The sequence below is a fragment of the Schistocerca americana genome, chromosome 8, assembly GCF_021461395.2.
Source record: "Schistocerca americana isolate TAMUIC-IGC-003095 chromosome 8, iqSchAmer2.1, whole genome shotgun sequence".
Lineage (NCBI taxonomy): Eukaryota > Metazoa > Arthropoda > Insecta > Orthoptera > Acrididae > Schistocerca > Schistocerca americana.
The window spans coordinates 121,176,839-121,198,718 of NC_060126.1; the positions used below are offsets into that span (position 1 = coordinate 121,176,839).

A 21,880-nucleotide genomic window follows, 5' to 3' on the forward strand; every position below is an offset into this window, starting at 1 on the left:
TTTAAAATTCTGATTCAGTATCCATCTTTTATCTGTCTGTGTAGTGTGACATACTTGAAACCAATTAACAATTTTCCCGCTTTTTCAGTTACTCTGAACTACTTTTTCTCCCACGGCAGACTGCAAAACGAGAACGACTATGTGGCTAAGGTGAGCTAATTTTTGGTTTTCCTTGAATCCATAAATACATTGTTTTATTTTTATAATTAACGAAGAATCATAACGGCATGCTTTGTTTCAGTGCTACATACACTGCCTGACTGACAGATCCGGAGAGGTAAGTGTTTTGCCGTTCTCATTAAATCCTTCATTCTTCTTCAAACTAAAGTGGTTCATTTTATTCATGTACGGAAGGCTCCCATTTCCAAGATTATTACTGCATTTAGATATCTATTTGCAATATGAAGTCTAAAAGACGCACACCATTGTTGTCGTTTGTAGCGCAGTATTCTCAGACGACATCGCTTGTGCCGTGCTTGGAAGTATTTCTTTAAAGACGTTTCTTCTTCGGGTAGTTTCATCGTCTTACACCATCATACATGTCTTTCATGTTTGTAGTACACGTCTCAGGGTGGACATTATTTCCTGATTCGGGAAATACAGACGCTTCTTAACATGCGTAGGTATATTCAAGTTCAAAAAGTGTGCATACGGAAGGTTAACAGGGGCTTTCAATTCAGGATATGTCACATACAGAAATAAAGAAATATGGAAAAATAAATATAATCTTTTTACCTGGAAGTTTATGAAATCATTACAGACCCAGCGAGAACATCAGAGAGCAATCGGCACGAATAATAAAATCATCTTTACCAGCTAAAATTATGGAATAATAAATATTTATGCTACTTAGTCCCGAACAGTCAACAGAAAACAGATCTGAATACACACGGAACAATTTAGCAATGTGTATCCCCGCAGATACTGACAGGAGGTTGGTGGAACAGGACTTGAATAAATGAAACGTGATGCAATTGATTGACTATCCGCTGTTATTTTACTCAAATGAAAATGCGAACGGCTGCAGCTACTACAAGTAATGTTCTTTTTATCATACCAGTATCTGCACTAATGGATAAAACATCAGAAAGAGTAAAGGAAAACGCTACAAAACCTAAATACTTACTGAACATCATTACTGTGTTAAAACATGCGATTAAAATTTTAAACAAATAGTAGTTCATTAATAAAACATCGGGTATTTTCTGAATACAGGATTTAATTACGTTATATAGGTTGTTAAAGTTCATTACGATCAAAACCGGTCCAAGTATTGCTACGGCTATGCGTGTTCCGACTCGACTGTAATCTTCAATAGCCCGATAGAGAAAATAGTGAAGCATTGCGTCACAAATACACGTATAATCGCACTATAAAGATTATGTATACTGTCACGCTGCTAATTACGTCAAAACCTCTAATTAGAAAGGCGTCTTGTGTCTTCATGAGATAGTGTCCATTTCGACGTTAAATTTTATGGGATCAGATCCCCACCCAGCTAAAACGAACTTTTGTAATCACTTATGTCTTTACGTTTTAAGGCTCTTGACATCGACCAAGAAGGTGAAACTGATTGTGCTCTAATGAAATAAAGGAAATTCATGCTTGCACACTATTACTTCCATTACAATCTTTATGAAACTTTTCCCTGGTTTCCATAAACGGCTTCTAAGGGATACTGCGATAGTTCCTTACCCAAGCATATGTGCAACTTTCTCCCCATTCCTCTCCAGTTGACAAAACACTTCGTCAGTCTCTTTCTCTCATTCATTACTATCAGGTCAGTGTTACGTGAGAAGCCAGTTTAATTGAAGTGCCTATGAACTGCAGAAAAATTTGAAACTTTGGGGCGTAAATGAAGAGATACAACTATGCTGAAATGTAAACCGAATATCAGCTTATCAGCTTAGGACTATGACGAAAGATGATATCTCTTTCTGCTGTGACTACTCCTTCTTATGAAAGCTGCCTTTAAATACTCCCGCCCTTCATCAGTAATTCCAATTTTACACGTGAAATTCGTCTGGTAAAGAAGTGTACCCTAAAGTTGATGTCAGCACCACAGTGCCTTATTAGGCATGGTACGTCTGATATTGCACTCTAAGACATACTAGCATGTCTCTCATCGGTGACCGTTCAGTGGTGAATTACCACAGACAAGTTACGTACATGGGCGCCCTATAACAGTCTATCCTACAAAATGAACAAAGAACTTAGCGCAGCTCCCTCTAGTACCATGGAAGTAATTCCCCGATGTCTTAACAGACGTCCTTTAGTCCTGTCCCTTCCCCTTATCAGTGTTTTCTACATATTCCTTTCCTCTACGATTCTTCTCAGGACATCCTCATCCTCATTCCTTACCTTATCAGTCCACCTAATTTTCAACAGTCGTCTGTAGCACCACATCTCAGATGCTTCGACTTTCTTCTATTCTGGTTTTCCCACAATCCATGTTTCACTACCGGACAATGTTTTGTTCCAAACATAAATACTCAGTAATTTCTTCCTCAAATTAAGGTCTATCATTGGTATTAGTAGGCTTCTCATGGGCAGGAACGCCCTTTCTGGCAGTACTAGTCTGCTTTTGATGTCCTTCTTGCTCCGTCCGTCATTGGTTATTTTGCTGCTAGGTAGCAGAATTCCTTAACTTCATCTACTTCGTGACCATCGCTCCTGATGTTAAGTTTCTTGCTGTTCTCATTTCCGCTACTTCCCATTGCTTTCGTCTTTCTTCGATTTACTCTCAACCCATATTTTGAGAATTTTAAAATTTTCCCGGCGAATTGACTGTTCAAACAAATTTCGGGCTTGCAGCCGGTCGTCGTTCAATACTTCGCACGATATTTCAACTGGGCACCAGCCAGTCATCTTCAGGTGAGCCGTCGCAGACTGGCGATAAAGTTCTCCGCTCCGCAATATATAGCGTACTGTAACTATTCTGCGCATGCGTCGAAAACTTGATAGTTGAACCAACACTGCCCGCCGGCAGCGCCCTCGCTGGTGGAATAGCGGAACTCAGTCGCCCTCTGCGTTGCTGTTTGCCACGGCCGTCGACGCACTCTGTCGTCTTCGATTTGAGCAAATCGTGGAGATGATGGGATTCCATGCACTGTCCAGCTGGTAGCCGCTGTCACGGTTTAACAGATTTTCCGCCAGTCGTATTTCTACGGATTCTTTAATAATGGAGTCCCAGAAAGACGTTGCTGTAGACAAAATCATTGTTTTCTCATACTCCATTGAATGTCCAGTAGAAATACAATGTTCAGCAATAGCGGACTTGCTTGGCTGCAAAAGGCGGGTGTAACGTTGATGTTCAGTGCAGCGTTCTTTCACGGTGCGTGTGGTTTGACCTATGTAAGCCATACCACATTGGCACGGTATCTTGTAAATTCCGGCCTTTCGTAGTAACAGATTGTCCTTAACTGATCGCACAAGGTCCGCAATCTTCGATGGTGGGCGGAAAACCACTTTTACCTGAAATTTTCGGAGGATTCTCGCTATTTTAAACGAAGTGTTGCCAACGAAAGGAAGAAAAGCTAAAGATTGTTCCGGCATGTTCTCCTCTTTATTCACTTCCTGCTTCTTAGTTTTAACTGTTAGTGCCCTGTTAACCTGCCGGATGGAATACCCATTTTCGCTGAATACTGTCTTTAGATGGGCGAGTTCTTGAGATAAGCTATCTAGATCTGAGACAGTATGAGCTCTATGAACAAGTATGGAGTATGAGAAAACAATGATTTTGTCTACAGCAACGTCTTTCTGGGACTCCATTATTAAAGAATCCGTAGAAATACGACTGGCGGAAAATCTGTTAAACCGTGACAGCGGCTACTAGCTGGACAGTGCATGGAATCCCATCATCTCCACGATTTGCTCAAATCGAAGACGACAGAGTGCGTCGACGGCCGTGGCAAACAGCAACGCAGAGGGCGACTGAGTTCCGCTATTCCACCAGCGAGGGTGCTGCCGGCGGGCAGTGTTGGTTCAACTATCAAGTTTTCGACGCATGCGCAGAATAATTACAGTACGCTATATATTGCGGAGCGGAGAACTTTATCGCCTCCTCTGTTATGCCAGCCCTGCCTGGATATCTGCCCCCCCCCCAAATTCTATCAGTCCCTCCAGATCCTTGAGCGTCATGCACTCCGCCTCGCCTTCCGTATCCGCCTCCCGTCCCGCACGCGGATCCTCTCTGATCTCATTCCTTTCCCCCATCTGCTCCTATTCCTCGAACATATCCGCATCCTCTACACCTCCCGCCGTCTCGAACCCCCTCACCCCCTGGTTGCTCCTCTCCTCTCCCATCCCCGCCCCCTGCCACGTCTTCACTGTTGTGTCCCCCCTACCCTCCATCTCTCCACCCTCCATCTCCTTTCCCAAGGTGGCTTCCGTCAACTCCCCCTCCCGGATGATGCCCTCTCTCCCTCCATTTATCCTTCCTATCAACTCTGATCCTCAATCCCCCTCCTTTCCTCTGTCCTTTCCCTGGGCTCCCTCTTCCCCCCTCCCTTCCGTCCTGTTTTCTCCCCACTCAACCTCTCCCTACCTCCCTTCTCCCCCCCCAGTCCTTTTGTATTCCCCTCCTCTGCCTACCCCACTCCCTGTCGCGCCTGCCCCCCACCCCTCTTATGGGTCCTCATCCTCCTTCAGCTCCTTTCCCGGCTCCTCCCTTCGCTTTTCCTCTCCTTTCCCCCCTTTTTTGTTTTCCCCTCTTCTGTCCAGTTTCCCCCCACCTGCTCTCGACTGTGGTGTCACATTTGCCCACTTTTTAGTGCAGTGTTCCAGTGACTATTCAGTGTTGTTTGTCTTTCTCGTGTTGCGAACAGAAACCATGCTGTCGCTAGGTGTGAATTTTATGTCCTTTGCGAACAGAATCCAGACTGTCGCCGTGTTTTTTTTAATTGTATCTTGTTTTCCCTGTCTGCTTCGTATGTATTTTTCTTAGCATCATCATCCCTCTGTTGTTGTTTTAAGTTCCACGATTTCTTTTCGCCTTGTTACTCTCTAAGTCTCCGATTTTATCGCCTGTTTTTTTTATTATTTGTTCTCTTGATCTTTGTCACAAAATCTGTCGGCTGAAGAGCGGCATACTAAGCTGCTGCCAGCCCGCCCCCTTCGGGGGGAGTTGAAATTCAATAAATGAAAAAAAAAAAAAAAAAACTTTATCGCCAGTCTGCGACGGCTCACCTGAAGATGACTGGCAGGTGCCCAGTTGAAATATCGTGCGAAGTATTGAACGACGACCGGCTGCAAGCCCGAAATTTGTTTGAACAAACCCATATTTTGTTCTCATTAGATTGTTCAGTCCATTATATATTATATAATTCTTCTTCAACGTCATCAGCGAATCTTATCTTTGACATCCTTTCACCTTGAATTTTAATTCTACTCCTGAACCTTTCTTTTATTTCCATCATTACTTCTTCCATGTACAGATTGAACATTAGGGGCGCAAGGCTACACCCTTTTTAATCCGTTCTTGGTCGTCCACTCTTATTATTTCCTCTTGGCTCTTGTACATGTTGTATATTACACGTCTCTCCTTGTATCATACACCTACTTTTCGCAAAATTACGAACATTTTGCACCAATATACACTGTCGAATGCTTTTTCCAGTCAACAGATCCAATGAACGTGTCTTAATTTTTTTTTAGTCTTGCTTCTATTTTCAACCGCAATCTCACAATTGCTTCACTCGTGCCTTTACCTTTTCTAAATTCAAACTGATCGTCATCTAACACATTCTCATTTTTCTTTTCCATTCTTCTGTTTATTATTCTTGTCAGCAACTTGCATACATGAGCTGTTAAGCTGATTGTCTGATAATTCTCGCACTTGCCAGCTCTTGCAGTCTTCGGAATTGTGTGGATGATATTTTGTCCGCAAATCAAATGATATGTCGCCAGACACACACATTCCACACACCAACGCGAATAGTCGTTCGGTTGCCCCTGCCCCAATGATTTTAGAAATTCTGATGGAATGTTATCCATCTCTTCTGCCGTATTTGATGTTAAGTCCTCCAAATCGCACTTTAATTCTGATTCTAATACTGGATACCGTATCTCTTCTACATCGACTCCTGCTTCTTCTTTTATCACATGAGACAAATCTTCTCCCTCATATAGGCTTTCAATGTATTCTTTCCGCTCTCTCCTCTGTATTTAACAGTGGAATTCCCGTTGGACTCTAAATTTTACCATCCTTGCTTTTAATTTCACCGAAGGTTATTTTGACTTTCTTATATGAGTCAGTCCTTTTACCCATGGTTTCTTCGCAGTTACCTTTTTTTATCTATGAACAGCATATTCGCTATTACAGAACTGAAATAGTCTTTCTCCTCTCTCATTCCTACTACCAATCCCATATTCTTCTCTAACCTCTTTTCCTGCGTCTCCCCCTACAACTACATTCCAATCCCCCATTACTATTAGATTTTCATCTTCCTTTACGTACTGTATTATCCTTTCCATATCCTCATATACTTTCTCTATCTCTTCATCTTCAGCTCGCGACGTCCGCATGCATACCTAACCTATCGTTGACAATGTTGGTCTGTTGTCGATTCTTTTAGGAACAACCCTATCACTGAATTGTTCACAGTGACACACAGTGTCTGCTGTACCTTCCTATTCATAACGAATCCTCCACAGTTATACCATTTTCTGCTGCTGTTGATATTACCCTATACTCATCTGGCCAGAAATCCTTGTCTTCTTTCCATTTCACATCACTGACCCCTACTATATCCAGATTGAGACTTTGCATTTCCCTTTTTAGATTTTGTAGCTACCCTGGTGAAAAATGGCAACACAATACTGTCGCACGAGAGGCAATACTTGAGGGCGTAGGATGACCGTGACGTACTATTGCTCCCGTCGAGAGTTCCCTCACTAACAGCCGTGACTTAAAGCCATAGCCGATGGCTCCGTACGCCAGACTCCAGGAGTAATGCCGCTGTATCTCCCCATAACATTGGAAGAAGGGGACCTCTCTGCAGATCGCCGTCAAAACCGCCGAAGATCCGTGGTACAGCAGAACGGCGATTCCCGCTGAACAAAATACGACGTCTTGCATAAGCAGTCCATGGTTCCCAGTCAAGGAACCACTCCAAAAGCAGCCGTTTTTGTTGTGGTTTTAAGGGTAGGCCTGTAATTCCCTAGTATGGCTGACGCTAGTCGCCCATTAATGGTTTGGAATGACACTGAATGTTATAGAGGGTTCATTACATGTTTTCGGATGGCAGACACAGATATGATGGAGTTATGATATGCTTGGTGCACAGCATTTCCGCTTGCGGTGGTCAGACGTTGTCAACTGGAACATTGCCTATTCTCACATTCCAGTGCAGTCCAACATCGAGTCATTGTCACATCTGAATGCCCCCCAGACGTGGATATTCTACCAGTGGGCCAAATGGAGACACATAGTGAGGCCTCTTTCAAACTGCTGATAAAGCTGTCTCACATGGCTACACATGCCCTTAACGTGATCACTCATCATCGGAGCTTCGCGCCCTTTATATTCACTACCAGCCCTGTAGATGTTTCGTCGTAAGTTAGATCCTGTCAGTTGCGGCAGGGTTGGGTGCGGTAGCTTCGCGGGCCTACCTCAACCAATAACGTAATGCGATTGTGTAAATGCCTCTGTGGTGATGGCTCATTGTCGTCACAGTAGACGGCTACTGTTTTAGCCTGCAGCCGTTAGCACATCGCAGATGAAAGCTGGCAACAGCGCTGCGAGCTGTCAGGAGTCAAAATGGCTCTGAGCACTATGGGACTTAACTGCTAAGGTCATCAGTCCCCTAGAACTTAGAACTAATTAAATCTAACTAACCTAAGGACATCACACACATCCATGCCCGTGGCAGGATTCGAACCTGTCAGGAGTCATCTAGGGCCGACTCGACTGAACGCTGAACACGAACAACCCAAATGCACTCTGATGGGGGCTCAGCCATCCAGAGAGAAACGCAACTTTAATTAATTACATAGCCACAGATAGTGTTTATATGTTCGAAGTTACAGTGACATCCGACCATGTATTCTGGATGATTCACCGTTTCTGTCAGGGGTGTACTGACAGACAAACTACTCAACATGGTTCAAATGGCTCTGAGTACTATGGGACTCAACTACTGAGGTCATCAGTCCCCTGGAACTTAGAACTACTTAAACCTAACTAACCTAAGGACATGACACACATCCATGCCCGAGGCAGGATTCGAACCTGCGACCGTAGCGGTCGCGCGCTTCCAGTCTGTAGCGCCTTGAACCGCTCGGTCACCCCGACAGGCTACTCAACATGCTTTGACTAAACTACTCAACATGCTTTGATAGACTGCATTGCCTCTCATTACAATTGCGGCATGTTTCCTGTTTCCGGTGGATGTAATTTGGTGTGGCAATGAGATCACCCATCAACAGGAGTGTTGGTAGCTGCAAACATTAATCACTGTAACTAAAGACATCAGCGTTTCATGACAACTTTTAACCAAGGGTATACGAGTGTTGTATACGACCGAACAACAGGTATTATACATTGCTGACAACCCTACACTAATATGTATATTATATATTATAATATTATTATAATACACTCCTGGAAATTGAAATAAGAACACCGTGAATTCATTGTCCCAGGAAGGGGAAACTTTATTGACACATTCGTGGGGTCAGATACATCACATGATCACACTGTCAGACCCACAGGAACATAGACACAGGCAACAGACCATGCACAATGTCGGCACTAGTACAGTGTATATCCACCTTTCGCAGCAATGCAGGCTGCTTTTCTCCCATGGACACGATCCTAGAGATGCTGGATGTAGTCCTGTGGAACGGCTTGCCATGCCATTTCCACCTGGCGCCTCAGTTGGACCAGCGTTCGTGCTGGACGTGCAGACCGCGTGAGACGACGCTTCATCCAGTCCCAAACATGCTCAATGGGGGACAGATCCGGAGATCTTGCTGGCCAGGGTAGTTGACTTACACCTTCTAGAGCACGTTGGGTGGCACGGGATACATGCGGACGTGCATTGTCCTGTTGGAACAGCAAGTTCCCTTGCCGGTCTAGGAATGGTAGAACGATGGGTTCGATGACGGTTTGGATGTACCGTGCACTATTCAGTGTCCCCTCGACGATCACCAGTGGTGTACGGCCAGTGTAGGAGATCGCTCCCCACACCATGATGCCGGGTGTTGGCCCTGTGTGCCTCGGTCGTATGCAGTCCTGATTGTGGCGCTCACCTGCACGGCGCCAAACACGCATACGACCATCATTGGCACCAAGGCAGAAGCGACTCTCATCGCTGAAGACGACACGTCTCCATTCGTCCCTCCATTCACGCCTGTCGCGACACCACTGGGGGCGGGCTGCACGATGTTGGGGCGTGAGCGGAAGACGGCCTAACGGTGTGCGGGACCGTAGCCCAGCTTCATGGAGACGGTTGCGAATGGTCCTCGCCGATACCCCAGGAGCAACAGTGTCCCTAATTTGCTGGGAAGTGGCGGTGCGGTCCCCTACGGCACTGCGTAGGATCCTACGGTCTTGGCGTGCATCCGTGCGTCGCTGCGGTCCGGTCCCAGGTCGACGGGCACGTGCACCTTCCACCGACCACTGGCGACAACATCGATGTACTGTGGAGACCTCACGCCCCACGTGTTGAGCAATTCGGCGGTAGGTCCACCCGGCCTCCCGCATGCCCACTATACGCCCTCGCTCAAAGTCCGTCAACTGCACATACGGTTCACGTCCACGCTGTCGCGGCATGCTACCAGTGTTAAAGACTGCGATGGAGCTCCGTATGCCACGGCAAACTGGCTGACACTGACGGCGGCGGTGCACAAATGCTGCGCAGCTAGCGCCATTCGACGGCCAACACCGCGGTTCCTGGTGTGTCCGCTGTGCCGTGCGTGTGATCATTGCTTGTACAGCCCTCTCGCAGTGTCCGGAGCAAGTATGGTGGGTCTGACACACCGGTGTCAATGTGTTCTTTTTTCCATTTCCAGGAGTGTATTATAAGCCATACCAACACCCATTCCTCAGCACACTTCTGCATATACAACACAACCACTTGATATTACAACGTAATCTTGTCATAGCAGTAATTTTCTTCCTTTGGCTGCTCGATCGTCTTGCATCTCCTCGATTGAGCATATATCCTCAATTGTAATCCGGCCCTTCAGCCGTAGATCGAAACAGCACGTCACGAAATGCCTCAGAATCACACGTAAAACCTCTTTAGTACAGATCCCGTATATGAGTCCTACAGATTGTGATCTGAATGAGCGAGCTAGGTGGCAGAGTTATGAGATACTGCTATTCTGGATGACTGGGTAGAATTTTCTTCCTAGCTTCCCACGTTTATATTCCACACAGTTTCTTTAAATCACTTAAGAAATCCGCCGGATGGTTCCATTAAAACTTACGACCGATTTCCTTCTCGCCACAGTGCAACGCGAACTTGAGATATGTGTCTAATCACCACATCATCGAGATGTTAAACCTTAATCTTTCATTTCTTCTTCGATTGCTTGTAGCCTTAAGAGTCCACGGTGTAAGTTAATCCCCTATCAATTATACTTTGTCGGTGTTCCAGGCTTGAACCTTAGCAGTGTGAATTGTTGAGTTGTTCATTCCGTTAATTGATACACCAAGACAGAAATTTGACATGCGCCAGATGAATGTGTCATGGACTAAATACTCCCTATGTAACGATTATTCTACCCTTTAGAGGCTCGCACAGAGAAAACTTATGTACAGGATTGGAATCCGATTTAATTCACAACCTACAGCAAAAAGAAGGAAGATTAGAGTTTAAGCCTCGTCGAGAACGTTGCCATTGGATACGCACTACCACCTCGGATTGGATTGTGGTGATACATGGAGTTTAAGTGGACTAAACTACAAAGTCATCGGTCCTTGGAGTTAGAGGGAAAAGGATCATTAAATCGGTGCAATCTTTTAACGATTGTTTTCTCACCCGATGAGCTGAGCACACTTAGAGAACAGGCTACATGTCTCTGGTAAACAGATTCAAACAAAGACTTTTATATGAATATTTGTATTTTACTGCCTTTCAAAGTTACGACAAGATCGATTTGCAGGAACGTAGAGAACGACGCGAAGGAGTGACATTTCACATACAACCAATTCAAATCATTCATCTTGTAAACCTTACGTTTTTCTAGTTTCATATTGTACAACCTTTTTGTCTTTTTACAGATCGATTCGGAAGGTGATTTCGATGTCGACCTGATCAAAGTGATGACTCGCCGTTTCCCTAACGAGACTAACATCGAGGGCCTCAGTGAAATGGTCGACAACTGCGTCGCTGGCAGAGGTGAGATACCGATCACTTCACGTTCTCCTTTACAATCTCTTCAAACATGTTTCTACAGACAAAGAGTGAGAGAGGGGGGAGGGGGGCGGAAGGGAGAGAGGCGATGAGATAGCAAAAATACATCACCAAACTTCATCGGTATCTACGGGTTGTCTTGATTGACTCACTGAGAGTAGTGACCAATGTTCTGAAAGGAAGTTATAGGTGTACCCCCGCAAATAAGACACCACTCCGGCAGCAAACGTTAATCATCCTTGACAGATCGGAGGGGGACTCCTCCCAATGAACCTTAATGTGTTCAGAAGGTTGCGTCTATTGCATCCACTCCTATGTGAATATCATTCCACTAACCACAATGACGGCTGTCAGCGGTACAACTAAAGTTTTCCTGAAAAGCGATGGCCTAACAGGTGCTTTTTCCTCTGCAGCTTAAACGCACTTTAGTGGACAGAATTTCAGGGCAGTATCTTCCTTTTGGAGTAGAGGACTGCCGCAAAAAGAGGAAGAATCAGCAGTGATCAACGGCATGAGGATGCAGAACGCTGCGGAAATCACCGCTTCAGAGACACATAATGTGTTTTCACACGTGTCCTGTAATTCAATAAGTGTCACGATAAGCTTTCCACTCGCAAAAGATTCCGGATTAGTTCCCCATTCGGATCTCAGAGAGAGTAATCATGAGAAAAAGGTGGAGTAACTAACGAAAGTAGGAGCGTGGAATGTCGGAAGTTTGAACATGGTAGGGAAGCCACAAAATCTGAAAAGAAAAATGCAGAGACTCAGTCTACATACAGTGTTTCTAGCAAGACGAATGAAGGGTAACGTCAACAGCAGCAGAAAATGGTAAAACGGGAGTAGGATTCAAAAATGGTTCAAATGGCTCTGAGCACTATGGGACTTAATATCTGAGGTCATCAGTCTCCAGAACTTAGAACTACTTAAACCTAACTAACCTAAGGACATCACACACATCCATGCCCGAGGCAGGATTCGACCATGCGACCGTAGCAGCAGCGCGGTTCCGGACTGAAGCGCCTAGAACCCCTCTGCCACCGACGCCGGCAGTAGGATTCTTTATGTATAGGAAGATGGGGCTGAGAGTGAGTTACTGTGAACAAATTCATAAAGAAGGTTGTTCTTATCAGAATAAACAGTAAAACGAAGTCATCAACTACAGTTGAGGTATGCATATACGTGCGGACGTCACTCAAATGTTAAAAAGAAAGAGTATATGAGGCTATTGAACGGGCAATTCAAGGAAATGAAAATCTAATGACCATTATTGTCCATCATTAAAGCTATCAGTGGTTCAGAAAGGAGTTCAATTATCAGCAACAAAAATTTGCTTAACCACATAAAATGTCTAGCAGGTAGCAAAACAAGTTAAAAAGTAAGAAAAGGACTTTGTTTTTAAGTGTAGTTGCATGAGTAGCACTAAAAAATAATGAATATTAATATTAGCACTAATCTTGGATACATGTCCTGTAAACTGAGTCGTTCGACATTATGTCGATAAAAGAGCTCGATCAAATGATCTGTGGAACACAAAAGTGGTTAACTAGCTAATAATAATGGGGGACTGGAACGTGGTAGTTGCAGAAGGAAAAGAAAACAGAGCTATAGCAGAGTATGGCGTCGTTAGAAGGAAAGAGGGAAAACACTAATTTCTGATTAAATTTCAGCCAATAATAGCACGTAAACTGAAACTTCCTGGCAGATTAAAACTGTGTGCCGGACCGAGACTCGAACTCGGGACCTTTGCCTTTCGCGGGCAAGTGCTCTACCAACTGAACTACCCAATCACGACTTAATCCTCACAGCTTTACTTCCGCCAGTACCTCGTCTCCTACCTTCCAAACTTTACAGAAGCTCTCCTACGCAGAAGAGGTACTGGCAGAAGTAAAGCTCTGAGGACGAGCCCTGAGTAGTGCTTGGGTAGCTCAGTTGGTAGCGCACTTGCCCACGGAAGGCAAAGGTCCCGAGTTCGAGTCTCGGTCCGGCACACAGTTTTAATCTGCCAGGAGGTTTCATATCAGCGCACACTCCGCTGTAGAGTGGAAATCTCATTCTGGAGCGCGTAAACTGTCCTTGAATCACTACAGAAGCAGCTGTAGCTGAAAAGGGGGAAAACAAAACTGAGGGCCTGTTAGATGGCGTTCACTTTGGTTTTAGGGGAAGTAAAGGCACTAGAGACTCAGTTCTGATCCTGTGCCTGATAATGGAATCTGTAATCAAAATAGGATTTTTCGACGCAGGAAGAGCGCTGGACAATGTAAAACGTTGCAAGGAACCTGAGGAAAGTAGGAGTAAGAACTAGGGAAAGACGGGTAATATACTGTACGTACAAGAACTTATAGGGAATAATAAGACTGAAATATCAACAACGAAATGAACGGATTAAGAAGTGTGTATAACAGGAATGTGGTTTTTCATCTCAACAGTTCACTTTATACGTCAAAGAAACAATGCGACTAATAAAAAAAGAAAGATTCAAGAGTATAGTTAAAATTCAAGGTGAAAGGGTATCAACGATAAGATTCGCTGACATTCTTAAAATAGTGAAAGTGAAGAAAAATTACAGGATTTCTTGAGTGGCATGAAGTCTAATGTTTTCAGAATTTGGATTGAGAGTAAAGCGAAAAAAGATGAAATTAATCTGAAGTAACAGAAAACATCAAAACTGGTGACCACGATGTAGACAAAGTTCAGGAATTCTGCGAGCTTGGATGTAAAATAACTTATGATGGTCGATGAAAGTAGGACTTAAAAAGCATATTAGTACAGGCAAAGAGAGCATTCTTCGTCAAGAGAAGACTACTAGTTACAAACATAGCCCTTTATTCGAAGAAGAAATATCCGACACTATAAGTTTGGATCCAAGTATTGAATGCCAGTGTATCATGGACAGTGGGAAAAACGGAAAAGAAAAGAATCAAAGCATTTGGGATGTGGTGTTACAGAAGGATGTCGAACATTAGGTGGACTGACAAGATGAGAAATGATGAGGTACTCCGCAGAATCGTGGAATAAAGAACCATAGATTGGAATACATCCAACAAATAATTGAGGACGTAGGGTGCAAGTGTTGCTCTGAGATGAAGAGGTTGGTTCAGGAGGGGAATTTTTGTTAGGCCGCATCAAAAAATGCATAGTTGGATAGCTTTTGTGGCGGTGGTTTCCTGGCCTCTACTTGTGCTCGAAAACACTACAACCCCTCGAAATGTCAGTATATTTTTGTTCCAACCTACATACGTACGATGTAATAAAATCTACCCACTATGTAAATAATTTCGGTAACTACGACTTTGCTCTTGTTCTATAAATCACCAGAACTTCCATGACCTCTCAGGCACATCATTCTAACTAAATTTTCAAGTATCAAATTCTTTTTGACAAAGGATAGAAAATTTTCACCTGCTCGTATCTGCTCAGTGTTTCCCTAATTCCAGCACTGTTTGCTGACATTCTACGACTTCTGTTTAACAGAGCAGCAAGCTATAAATGATACACTCACAACACTGGTGTAATGTTCTACAATAAACCGTATTTCTTAGACGAACCGGTTTTTGGCTGTGAAGCCATCTTCAGGTACAAAGATAAATATGTGTGCTGTGAAATTTTGTTGAATCAAACATTTTAAACTACAGCATGTACAGAGTATCTCCATTTACAGAGAGGAAAAATTTTAATGTTAGAATTAGGAAAAAAGAAGCGGACTTATTTCAGTCCAAATACGATGTAAAATTATTTAACTAAGATAAAATAGTGGTGACACATTAACTAATGAACTGTAGACAAATAACAACAGTTGTACGTAGAGAAAATATTTCAGCCATAGACTTTCGTGACATGTTCCAAAGGTATGGCTGAAGAAAATAATCGTGTCTTTAATACACCATAAATTAAAACACATAGGATATAATGGTGATATTAAACAGCTGAGTGAAGTAGCTGTGATTATACAAAGTAAAATTTTTTGAACACAACGAGAGAAATTGTAGTAACTGAAATAAAGGAAACGGGGTACATAATTAAGAGGGATAATTTACAACATGGCTTGGATGGGGTTACGAGTAGTATCTGGCGAGTAAGGGAACTGTCTCTGGTCATTCAGTACTAAGCTTGTGTTGATGGACAAGTGTTTATTAATTTCCTTTGTTTCGAGATAGTTCATCTTCATTCCTTTACGGATGCGATGTAGTACTTCATGTTTCACTTTGTAACTATAGTCTTCCTTAAGCATGTGGTCTGCAAAACTAGTCTCCTTTTTTTTAGTTTTCAATTTCTGTGGTGTTCCTTCAAGCGGATACGTATCGCCCTGTCAGACTGTCGTATACAGGGTGGTCCATTGATAGTGACCGGGCCAAATATCTCACGAAATAAGCATCAAACAAAAAAACTACAGAGAACGAAACTCGTCTAGCTTGAAGGGGGAAACCAGATGGCGCTATGGTTGGCCCGCTAGATGGCATTGCCATAGGTCGAACGGATATCAACTGCGTTTTTTAAATAGGAACCCCCATTTTTATTACATATTCGTGCAGCACGTAAATAAATATGAATGTTTTAGTTGGACCACTTTTTTCGCTTTGTGACAGATGGCGCGGTAATAGTCAAAAACGTGTAAGTACGTGGTATAACGTAACATAACGTCAGTGAGGACGGTATTTGCTTCGTGATACATTACCCGTGTTAAAATGGATCAATTGCGGAAATGGTCGATATCGAGTTGATCTGTGGCTATTGCGATCAAAATGCCCAACGGGCATGTGCTATGTATGCTGCTCGGTATCCTGGACGACATCATCCAAGTGTCAGGACCGTTCGCCGGATAGTTACGTTATTAAGGAAACAGGAAGCGTTCAGCCACATGTGAAATGTCAACGACGACCTGCAACAAATGATGATGCCCAAGTAGGTGTTTTAGCTGCTGCGCGGCTAATCCGCACATCAGTAGCAGACAAACTGTGCGAGAATCAGGAATCTCAAAAACGTCGGTGTTGAGAATGCTACATCACATCGATTTCATCCGTACCATATTTCTATGCACAACAGCAATAACGTAAATATTCACCATTGGGCAACGGAAAATCCACGATGGCTGCGACAAGTGGAACATCAGCGACCTTGCCGGGTTAATGTATGGTGCGGCATTATGGGAGGAAGGATAATTGGCCCCCATTTTACCGATGGCAATCTACATGCTGCAATGTATTCTGATTTCCTACGTAATGTTCTACTGATGTTACTACAAGATGTTTCACTGCATGACAGAATGGCGATATACTTCCAACATGATGGATGTCCGGCACATAGCTCGCGTGCGGTTGAACCGGTATTAAATAGCATATTTCATTACAGGTGGATTTGTCGTCGAAGCACCATACCATGACCCACACGATCACAGGATCTGACATCCCCGGATTTCTTTCTGTGGGGAAAGGTGAAGTATATTTGCTATCGTGATCCACCGACAACACCTGACAACATGCGTCAGCGCCTTGTCAATGCATGTGCGAACATTACGGAAGACGAACTACTTGCTGTTGAGAGGAATGTCGTTACACGTATTGCCAAATGCACTGAGGTTGACGGACATCATTTTGAGCATTTATTGCATTAATGTGGTATTTACAGGTAATCACGCTGTAACAGCATGCGTTCTCAGAAGCGATAAGTTCACAAAGATACAGGTACCACATTGGAACAACCGAAATAAAATGTTCAAACGTACCTACGTTCTGTATTTTAATTTTAAAAACCTACCTGTTACCAACCGTTCGTCTAAAATACTGAGCCATATGTTTGTGACTATTACAGCGCCATCTATCACAAAGCGAAAAAAGTGGTCCAACTAAAACACTCATATATCTTTACGTACTACACGAAAATGTAATAAAAATGGGGGTTCCTACTTTAAAAAAGCAGTTGATATCCGTTTGACCTATGGCAGCGCCATTTAGCGGGCCAACCATAGCGCCATCTGGTTTCCCCCTTCAAGCTAGAAAAGTTTCGTTTGGCGCTTTTTTCGTGAGATATTTGGCCCGGTCTCGATCAATGGTCCACCCAGCATAGTATGTGCTACAGGTTCGTGTAACTAATAATAAATATTGTAGAATGTTATACCAGTGTTGTGTGTGTTTCATTCATAATGTATAAATTATTCTGCTAAGAACCGACTCGATTGTGAAATATTTAACCACGTTCCCTGCAGCCCAGATCTAGCCTGTGCGGACGATCAGCTCGTTCCAAAACTCAAAGAACATTTTATTAATAAACACTCAGGGACGGTATTATGGACCAGTTGAATCATTAGGTTACGCCATGAAATGTGGAGGGCTTAATTAAGCATATGTGGAGACAAGACAAATTCAAAATGTTCGGAATGTCTAAGTGGAGAAATATTCTAGATCCCTAGGTATGTTATTTAAAGAAAAAAGCCCGCATCTCGTGGTCGTGCGGTAGCGTTCTCGCTTCCCACGCCCGGGTTCCCGGGTTCGATTCTCGGCGGGGTCAGGGATTTTCTCTGCCTCGTGATGGCTGGGTGTTGTGTGCTGTCCTTAGGTTAGTTAGGTTTAAGTAGTTCTAAGTTCTAGGGGACTTATGACCACAGCAGTTGAGTCCCATAGTGCTCAGAGCCATTTGAACCATATAAAAAAAAAAAAAAAAAAAAAAAAAAAAAAAAAAAAAACTGTGGTAACTCTTCGCTTCAGGGAATAGCCATGTTCGCTTCCGGAAATATCCTTTACTTTTTGAATAAATATTCTAGTAGTGTGCATCTTTTATTTTCATTTATATTTTCATTTGGTGCATTACCATTTCAAATGGATCTCTGTTTTCGTCAGTTTCTGAGCACAAATAAAACGTTTCTTATAAATCATGGCAACTTCTATGTAATTCGACTGTCTCATTTCTGTTTCAGGTGAAACTGATTTCTGTGAAAGAGCGTACGGTCTCGTCAGCTGTTTAGTTAAAGAGGTAAGTTCATATGACTCCGATGAGTGGATCACTTTTCTACGCGAATGCATTCGGAATTGTACATATGTCAATATGAAGTTTTTCGCTGCAAATGAGAGTTCCTGTCATACACCTAAATATTGACCATTCCTCCTGGGACATCCTGCACATATATAAATTCACGATCTCTTGAGAAAGTAGTAATTTTTAGTTCAAACTACTTTAAAAATATCATACGGAACACACATAGTCTATTTGCTGATAACCAGTTAATTACATTTGATGAAGAAGATGAACGGTAAACCACTGTCCACGAACTAAGCTTACTGTGCCGGGAATATAATATGAAGGTCTCTAGCGACAAGACAAAAGTGACAACATTTAGGGGAGTCGAACATGTAAGGCCAAAAATTGTGATGTATGACAAGATAATAGACCAAATAGTCGAACATGTAAGATTAAAAATTGTCATTCATGACAAGATAATAGAGCAAGCACTAAGTTTCAAGTATCTATAAGATCGAGTTGTTGATAAAAGTTGTAAAATCTAATATTTGGGTATGTGGTACAGTGAACCATACTTTAAAAAATAAGCTGGAAAAAGAAATGATAATCAATTTTATAAAATTATGACAGTTCCTGTGCTATTCTACGGCAATTGTGCTTGGGCCATTAATAAACGTTAGAGAACTAAGACTCAAGCGTCTGTAACAACGTTCCTAAGAACTATGACAAGATGGACAATTTTATATAAAATAAAAACTAAGATATTGGCAAAGAGATAAACGTTGAACCAATTGAACAACGTATGAATATAAAAGTAAATGGATCTCGTGAAAAGAATGTTGGAGAGGCGATTACCACTACAAACAATGAAATATGCGCCACATAGAAAAAGAAGTCTTGGAAGAACCAGAAAGAGATAGCAAACGCGGGCAATCTAGTTTCTTTTGTAGCAATACTACTACTGTACTATTTGTTTATTCTTCATTGTTAGCGAATGAGTCGTCCAGGTCACGCGAAATCGATACCTGTTGGCGGTGGTTTTAGACCAATATTCTTTGACGTCAACAAGTGAGTGTGTCCCCGTTTCTGCACCCATGTGTCTTTTTTGCTCCTCCTCTGTTCTTCCTCCAAATCACGTGTTTGACTTTCCTGATTGAATCTCGGTCCTTTAAATTTGGCGATCCTAGTTTCTTATCAATTCGATCTAGCAAACTTATTTTTCAAAAATGTGTGATTCCGATGGGTTATACCGTTTGGATCCATTTTCTCTGTGCTTCCATTTAGCTGAGCCGTTAGGATACGCATTGTAACTCTGATTTAGTGTTTGAACTGTAGGTTTCTGCATAGGGTTTTGGATGACATATTCCATCACTTATTTCGGTCCTTAAATTTTTCTCATTTCTTAGTTCTTTTACTTCCAATTCACTTGTTGACATTTTGTGTCGAAAAGCATGCGTCTCTGACAAGAAGAGTCTTTCTAGTTTGATCACTATTCTATAACGTCGGATTTTGCAGTTACAGGAAATGTAATTTTGTCATAATTTTTTTAAAGTGAAATTAGTTTTCTATTTTCATAATTACAAGTTCTCAGGCTTCCTAATTGTTAAAATTTTCAGTGATCCATTCGCGAATGTATTTATATTTTCTAATACGGTGTACTTTGTTACTGCCAATTCCGAGCTCACGGTGTGCTGTTTAGTCATAAACTTTATTGTTGCGCATTTTGTAGTTTTTAGTTCAGCCTGCTCAGCTTGATGGCATGAATGATCATACTAGTTTTTCAAGCTTTGCAATGATTCTCTACTCTAAAAAACTCTGTTGAAATGAATTTGTGACTTGTGCTTCAGAAACTGGCGAGGCTAGGAAGCTCTCACTGACACCACACTGAGGCAACCATCAGCGCAGCCCATCACAGCACGCGTGGAACTCCGCCACCACCAGCGGACCACGCAAACCATTCTGACACTCACTGCTGCACGGCAACTGTATTTACCAACAACGAAATAAAGAGATGTTAAATGTACTAAAAGTAATTTTCTCGTCCTCGCACACAAATATCCTTCAGTCACTGTCGAGAAGGAGGAAAGACGAATGGTATCTAAGGAGAGCAGCCAGACGCATTGCTCAAAGCCAGGAGGATATCAGACGACATGCTACAAATTTCTGCTTCACTTGACGTGTTTAATATTGTGTACAGTAGAATGCACTGTGATCGAAATGTAATGATGTACATGATCAGTAATCCCTTACGTTACTCAAGATTAGAGGGCACGAATTTTACACTAGTGAAAAAGGTAAGTGACCATAATGCACTGCTTCTCACCTACCTGTCAAGGTTTCAACGAGAGTACTTATCAGACGTTTCCAGCAAAGAAAGCTTTCATAGCAGGAACTGCCATAGGCGTTATGGTATACTGAGCAAGCCGCTGGACTCACAGTAGTGAGAAACAAATTTAAATCATTGTTTAGATTGTCCTTCGTTTCGTTGAGAACCGTTTGATAAATGTATGGCTGGTTTTATGCCCGCTGCCCTGCCCTGCAGCTCCTGCTGCATCATTTCCTTTGTGTTCGTTGTAGGTTGTTCAAATGGCTCTAAGCACTATAGGACTTAACATCTGATGTCATCAGTCCCCTGGACTTATAACTTATTTAAACGTAACTAACCTAAGGACATCACACACAGCCATGCCCGAGGCAGGATTCGAACCTGCCACCGTAGTAGCAGCAGCGCGGTTCCGGACTGAAGCGCGTAGAACCGCTCGCCCACAGCGGCCGGCCGTTTTGGGTTGTAAAAATCTCATTTTTATTTCCTTTGTGACGAACACTGAAGGTGCTGACCTGTCTGAAAAATATGTATTCCGTAATTCCAGGGATCACATTGACTACAGCATACGATTAATATTCTGTCCTTGTTAATTAACAGCTAATTTCAGTGGGGCACTAGAATATGGAACTAGGTCCGACGATCTGGTTCATGTACAGTCGTGGACAAAACGAGCGAGACCCCTCGCCTTTTCGTTATGCTGATCCGCACGGCTTTAAAGTCTGCTACACAGCATAACAGGCAAGGCGACGAAGTGCTACCAACATACTATGCACAGCCGTGAAATTGACAAACTATCTGAACTTTTTTAGGCTGTTTTCAATAATTTGTATGACTATATTAATGCTGATTAGTGTGTTAAATACAGCACGAAAATATAAGACAGAACTGAAAGAAGAAACGCTAATTGGTATGACAGTACAAAAAAAAAAAAAAAATGAATTTCAACTTGTTGAGATAACATAACTGTTTTAGTAAGACAAAGAATCCCAGATCGTTACGAATTAGCAAAATATTATCCGCATTCGGCCGCGAAACGGTCTGTGTCAACATTCAGACCAGTCATACTGGATTACCGTTGCTGACCTACCATGAAAGTGTGCAAATTTAGCAATACGTGAAGATTCATAACGAAATTCAGTTAAAAATCATTCAGTGCCACACTTAAGTCAATTCCATTATTGACAGAAGCGGAAAAAGTAGGCAGTAACATGTATGAAATTCTACAAGAGTGTCATATTGACAT

At 42.7% G+C, this 21,880-nt stretch overlaps 1 protein-coding gene across 1 annotated transcript in view; it reads left to right on the forward strand.

The window, feature by feature from the left end:
* The window catches only part of LOC124545419, a 36,959-nt gene extending 16,625 nt beyond the window's left edge, over positions 1-20,334 (forward strand). Inside the window, exons 3-7 of the mRNA XM_047124337.1 lie at positions 89-150; positions 242-277; positions 11,231-11,348; positions 18,271-18,326; positions 20,159-20,334. Coding sequence (XP_046980293.1) covers positions 89-150; positions 242-277; positions 11,231-11,348; positions 18,271-18,326; positions 20,159-20,188 — 302 coding nt within the window. The 3' untranslated portion in view covers positions 20,189-20,334. The remainder of the gene's footprint in view (positions 1-88; positions 151-241; positions 278-11,230; positions 11,349-18,270; positions 18,327-20,158) is intronic.
* Positions 20,335-21,880: the final 1,546 nt, after the last annotated feature.